The sequence below is a fragment of the Orycteropus afer genome, unplaced genomic scaffold (genome assembly GCF_000298275.1).
Source record: "Orycteropus afer afer isolate SDZICR_OR568_19922 unplaced genomic scaffold, OryAfe1.0 scaffold00547, whole genome shotgun sequence".
Classification (NCBI taxonomy): Eukaryota; Metazoa; Chordata; class Mammalia; order Tubulidentata; family Orycteropodidae; genus Orycteropus; species Orycteropus afer.
The window spans coordinates 569919-574823 of record NW_006922134.1 but is presented as its reverse complement, the minus strand read 5'-3'; the positions used below and the strand labels follow the sequence as shown (position 1 = coordinate 574823).

Here is a 4905-nt window from a genome sequence, read left to right as displayed (position 1 = left end):
TCTGGTTAGCAGTCAAGTGCCTTAGCCACTATGCTACCAGAGCTCATCATGGCTGCAACAATGGGCTCAGGTATAGCAAGGATTGTGAGGCTGGCACAGGACCTATGTTCCATTGTACATAGGGACACTATGAGTTGGAGGTGACTCGATGGCACTTAACAACAATATGAACATCTGAGGCTACAGACCACACTGTTCTTAATAGCTTCATCTAGATAGCTCTCTCTGTGGAATTTGACAAAAGACTATGTGGCAACATGTTGGAAGAAAGTATTTAAGATATAAATTTATACATTTATATAAATTTAAATATATATACACACTTATGTATATATGCTGGGAGTATAACTATGTAAAAGGCATGCGCCTTATTCCTCACAGCAAAATAGATCCCAGATGGATCATGGATTTGAATATAAAAACACATGACATTATTAAATTGTTAGAAGATAACTTAGGAGACTCTTATGATCTTTGAGAGGGGAGGATATTTTAAACTATGACAGTAAACCCAGCAGCCCTAAAGTAAATTTGACAACATAAAACTTCATTTTTTTCCATACTAAAGAAAATAAGCCAAGCCAAAAGAAAAACCCAAAACTGAGAAAAAAAAAAAAAGTAATATATAATACAAATGATAAAAGGCTAATGCCTTAATTTATAAATGGCTAAATGAAAATCTAACAATCAAACATGTAGTTCACAAGAAAAGGAAATGCAACTAGTCAACATACCAACCAGCAGATACCTGGTCTCATTCATAATTGAAGAAATGAGTCCTTGGGGGAAAAAACAACCAAATTTGATCTCACTGGGCCAGGAACTCAGCTGCCATCCCCTTGGGCTCCTTCAGGAGGCAGTTCAGTAAGGCAGCTACATCCTATAGGCCACAAGGGGTGACTTGGCCAATGAGTGGCTTGAAATGTACTTTGCTCACCTAGACATTTTCCTTTCTTTTTGATAGTGATTGCTGAAGCCTTAAAGAAAGCCCAAGAGTCAGGGGAAAAAATTGTGAAGGAAGCCACTGAAACAGTGACCAACACAGTCACAAATGCTGTTACACATGCGGCAGAGGGCCTGGGCAAATTGGGACAGTGAGCATGCTCATCATCACTGCTACCCTTTCTGAATCTCAATAAAAGCTGTGAAATGTGTACAGTGAGTCCTAGTTTTATTCCTATTTGGATGGAAACACTAGGCAAAATAACTTTCAGTGGAAGCAATGCCTACATCTTTCTTCTATATGGGTAGGAGGCCAGCAGGTCAGGCAGTTGCTGGCAAGACTTGTAGGGTTCCCAGGGTTAATCAGAGGCTGTCTCTCATTAAGCTTTCCCATACTAGCAAGAGCTCTGAAAGAATTGTTGGTGTCTATACTACATTGCCTAAAAGATTATTTTCCCAGATAACTATGTATAGCTTTCAGACACGTTAGTGCTTCAAGGATACCTCAAGGGAGGACCATATTTTGGCTTACATGTTTCTGGGTTTTCCTTGATATGTTCTTGCAGGAGTTAGGGAAGATAACTAACCAACTTGTTTGAGAGTTTAGCTAGGTAGGGTCAGATCATTTGAGCTGCTTCATGTTCTGAAAGGGGCTTCAGATAAGCATTTTTGTTGGTCAGTTACAGAATCAGGTCAGGAGACCTGAGTCCACTGTTTACTGGTTGTTGAAGCCATGTTGTAGCTTCACTTGGAACCTTGTGTTAGACTTAATCATTGGTATTGGGTGGTAATGGGTAAGAATATTTGGTCTTCTCTCATTGCCAATAGCAAGGTGATACGACACAAGTTACACACAAGTAGCATTTTGCATATATATTTTGAACTTAAAAAAAGAAATAATTTGTAAAGATATGGCATCCTCTATCTTGCTGGAAGCCACTTATTCTTAGCAGAATTTCGAAGGTGTTTTGATTAAGGAATGAGTTAGTGCTTTTTGAGAATTGCCTTCAAATTTCTGAACATCCCAGGAATATCTAATATCTTGGCTTTTTAACATTTGTCACTGTCCAGCTAGATCTAGACCTTTCTTATATCTTGATTTGGTTCCTGACAAATTTTGAATTCCCCAAATTCAAACCCACATTCAAAAGGATGTGGTGACAGTGTAACTGGTCTTCTTACAGGACTTTAGTCTTCAGATGTGCATTGGTACATACAGGTGCTCAAAGGCATGTAGCAGTTTCTAATAGCAAGAGATGGGAAACAACCTAAAATGTTAGTCAGAAATCTGTTGGATAGCAAATTTTGCTCTGCTTAGTAGTGTGACACAAATAAGTGTGGACACTTATTGCTTCTAGTGTAGTATACATGTATTTATCACTTGATGACAAAAAAGAAACAGAATGTTTAGAAATTTACAGCAGTTTGACATTGCTTGGATCTCCAAGAGCATGATCAGTGAAAAACTCTCATTGAACAGGGTATAGACCAGCTCGGGTTGTTGAACTCGTATTGCAAGTTGCATGTGAACTAGTCATGTTTAGTAGGACCACATGCCATGATGGATTAGATAAAAAAGGAAACAACAAATGACCTAGTCATTCAAGAGTAGGAGCAGCACTGCTCAAATTTCCTTAATTTCACCTTGTAGTCTGCTGTCCTAGAATAAGCACTTCCATTTCTTATTTTCTTTTTATTATGTGTGCTGTACAATGAGGTGTGTGGAATCAATCTCAAACTCTAAATGTGTTATAAAAAGTAGTAGAGAGAATTAAAAATGGAGTCTCACCAGTGAGCAGCATTTTTTTTTTTTTTTTTTAATTGTGATTTGGGTGAAAATTTACAGAGCAAATTCAGTTTCCATACAGCAGTTCATATACTCTTTTTTTTTTTTTTTTGCCTCTGGCATCTAAGGACTTTGAAAACTAGATACAAGTTTGAATTAGGAACTTTGGTGTTCTGAACAGCTCACTGAAGCAGAGTGCACCAAACACAGAAGAGCAGAATTAGAGGAAAGGCACAGGGAGATTATCTAGGAAAGAGCTACTGGCAGAGGATGGACAAGCACCTGAGAGAGATCATTGCAAACTTTCCTGGGGCAGTCACTGTCAGCCAGGTGAGGGCAGCTGCCTGAGATCCCTGAGCCAAGAAGGAAGTCACCTTATAGGAGCATACCAGTGACAACTACAATATTCCAGTGGGCAGTGGCAAAGACCTGCCTCTAGCAGCTGATTTTGGTGGTAATTTGGGTCATCTGGGTCGTCTGGGTGCAGGCGGGCACGGGCACCACTGCTGAGATTCAGGCAGAGGTCTCACTGTTGCACCAGAAATGCTAGCTCCCTCCCCTCCCAGCAGATCACAGAGTGGGCTTGGGCCAGACTGGGAGATACTGTGCTTTTCTTTGCCACAGATATCGGGACTGCAGGTCACTAGTAGGTACTCGCCTGACTCCAATAGAGCTGAAATTGCGTGCATCTTTGGTGCTGCAGGTGGGCGGTATCACAGACAAACCCCAGAGCCCGCCATTAGCGGTGTGGCGGGATTGTGTCAGCACCATGGGCAAAGGGGACACGGAGAGCAACGAAACCGCAGCTGAGTGCAGTCCCGTGAATTTTGCTTTGGAGCCATGCTTTGGCACTGTGGGGCTGCGGAGGCAGGGTCTTTGAGTGTGCCTGAAATTGGCGGAAATTTGCGACCCTCTAACAATAGGAATCTTTCCTGAGGTTGAGCCGTGGTCTTGCAAATAAATACATCATCAATAATAGCCTGCTCAAAGCCCTAGAAACTGACCCTAGCAACACCAAGCTTTCCTTCTTCTGCTCCCACCTTCTCTGCCAATAACTTCACTTATTCAGTAGAAGAAAGCATATGCAGCCAATTACCATAAAACCTCCCACTTCGAACTCTAAACCTTCTTTACAAAAAACAGAAACACATATCCACACTACACACAGTGAGTCCACCATCACAAAGAAAACAGCAGAGAGACCCAACACCTGAATCAACAATAAAATAAAACACACCAGCTTCACCTTTTCAAAATATTACACCATAAAACCAAGACAAAACAAATCAACATGTAACCAGCAGCTAGAGACAACCTAAAGAGACAGCGCTCTACCAGATTCAAAGGGCTTAAGAAGAGGTTTTGTTTTCCAGTAACCCCAAGAACTCTCTGGACCTGCACTACACGACTGAAAAGGTCCTAGTTTATACCTTCTTTTTTTTTCTTTCTCTCATGGTTAACACCATTCCTTATTGTTTTTTTTTCCCCTGTTTGTTAGTTTGTTTTCTTTTTTCATTACTCTCCTTCTCTTTTTTCTCTTAGTGACCTATCCCCAGATATTGCATATTTACCTGTTTTCTTCTTCTTTTCTCCACCTTTTTTTGGGGGGGGGGGTTTACTGTTCTTGTGTGATTTCAGGGTGTATTTTTTGTCCATGTGCTTTTAGTTTTTTCAGTGGTCATTCAATTGTAATTTTGCCTGAGTGGTAGACAGCAATAGTCCCCATAAGACACAAGTACACCCACACCTCCTGCAACTTCACTTACTGAGCAAGAGCCAGCAACTCCTTCTCCACCAACGGGCTAACAATAAAAAACCACCAAGAAGAGCCTGAATCACCCTTGGCTGCTCTTCACAATTAACAGAGATTTTAATACAATACCACGATGCCTTGGAGACAACAGACCCATCACAGTCCACAAAAAGAAGCAAGATAAAATGGTAGAAACAAGGGAACAGGTTACAGACTCAGAACACATCCCTGAGGAAGAAGCAGCATTAGAACTCTCTGATAAGGAATTCAAAAGAATTATATTTAGGTATCTTCAAAGGATTGAGCGACAGACTAAAGAAAACACAGGAAAAAACCTTAGAAGAATTTTGGAAGAAAATACAAGAACAAAATGACAAAATAAATGAAAAATTAGAAATGATTCTAAATCTACAGATAGAAATCC

At 40.4% G+C, this 4905-nt stretch overlaps 1 protein-coding gene across 1 annotated transcript in view; it reads left to right on the top strand.

The window, feature by feature from the left end:
* FAM25A (family with sequence similarity 25 member A) overlaps positions 1-1098 on the top strand; it is a 2782-nt gene extending 1684 nt beyond the window's left edge. The window contains exon 3 of the mRNA XM_007955919.1: positions 965-1098. Coding sequence (XP_007954110.1) covers positions 965-1098 — 134 coding nt within the window. The remainder of the gene's footprint in view (positions 1-964) is intronic.
* Positions 1099-4905: the final 3807 nt, after the last annotated feature.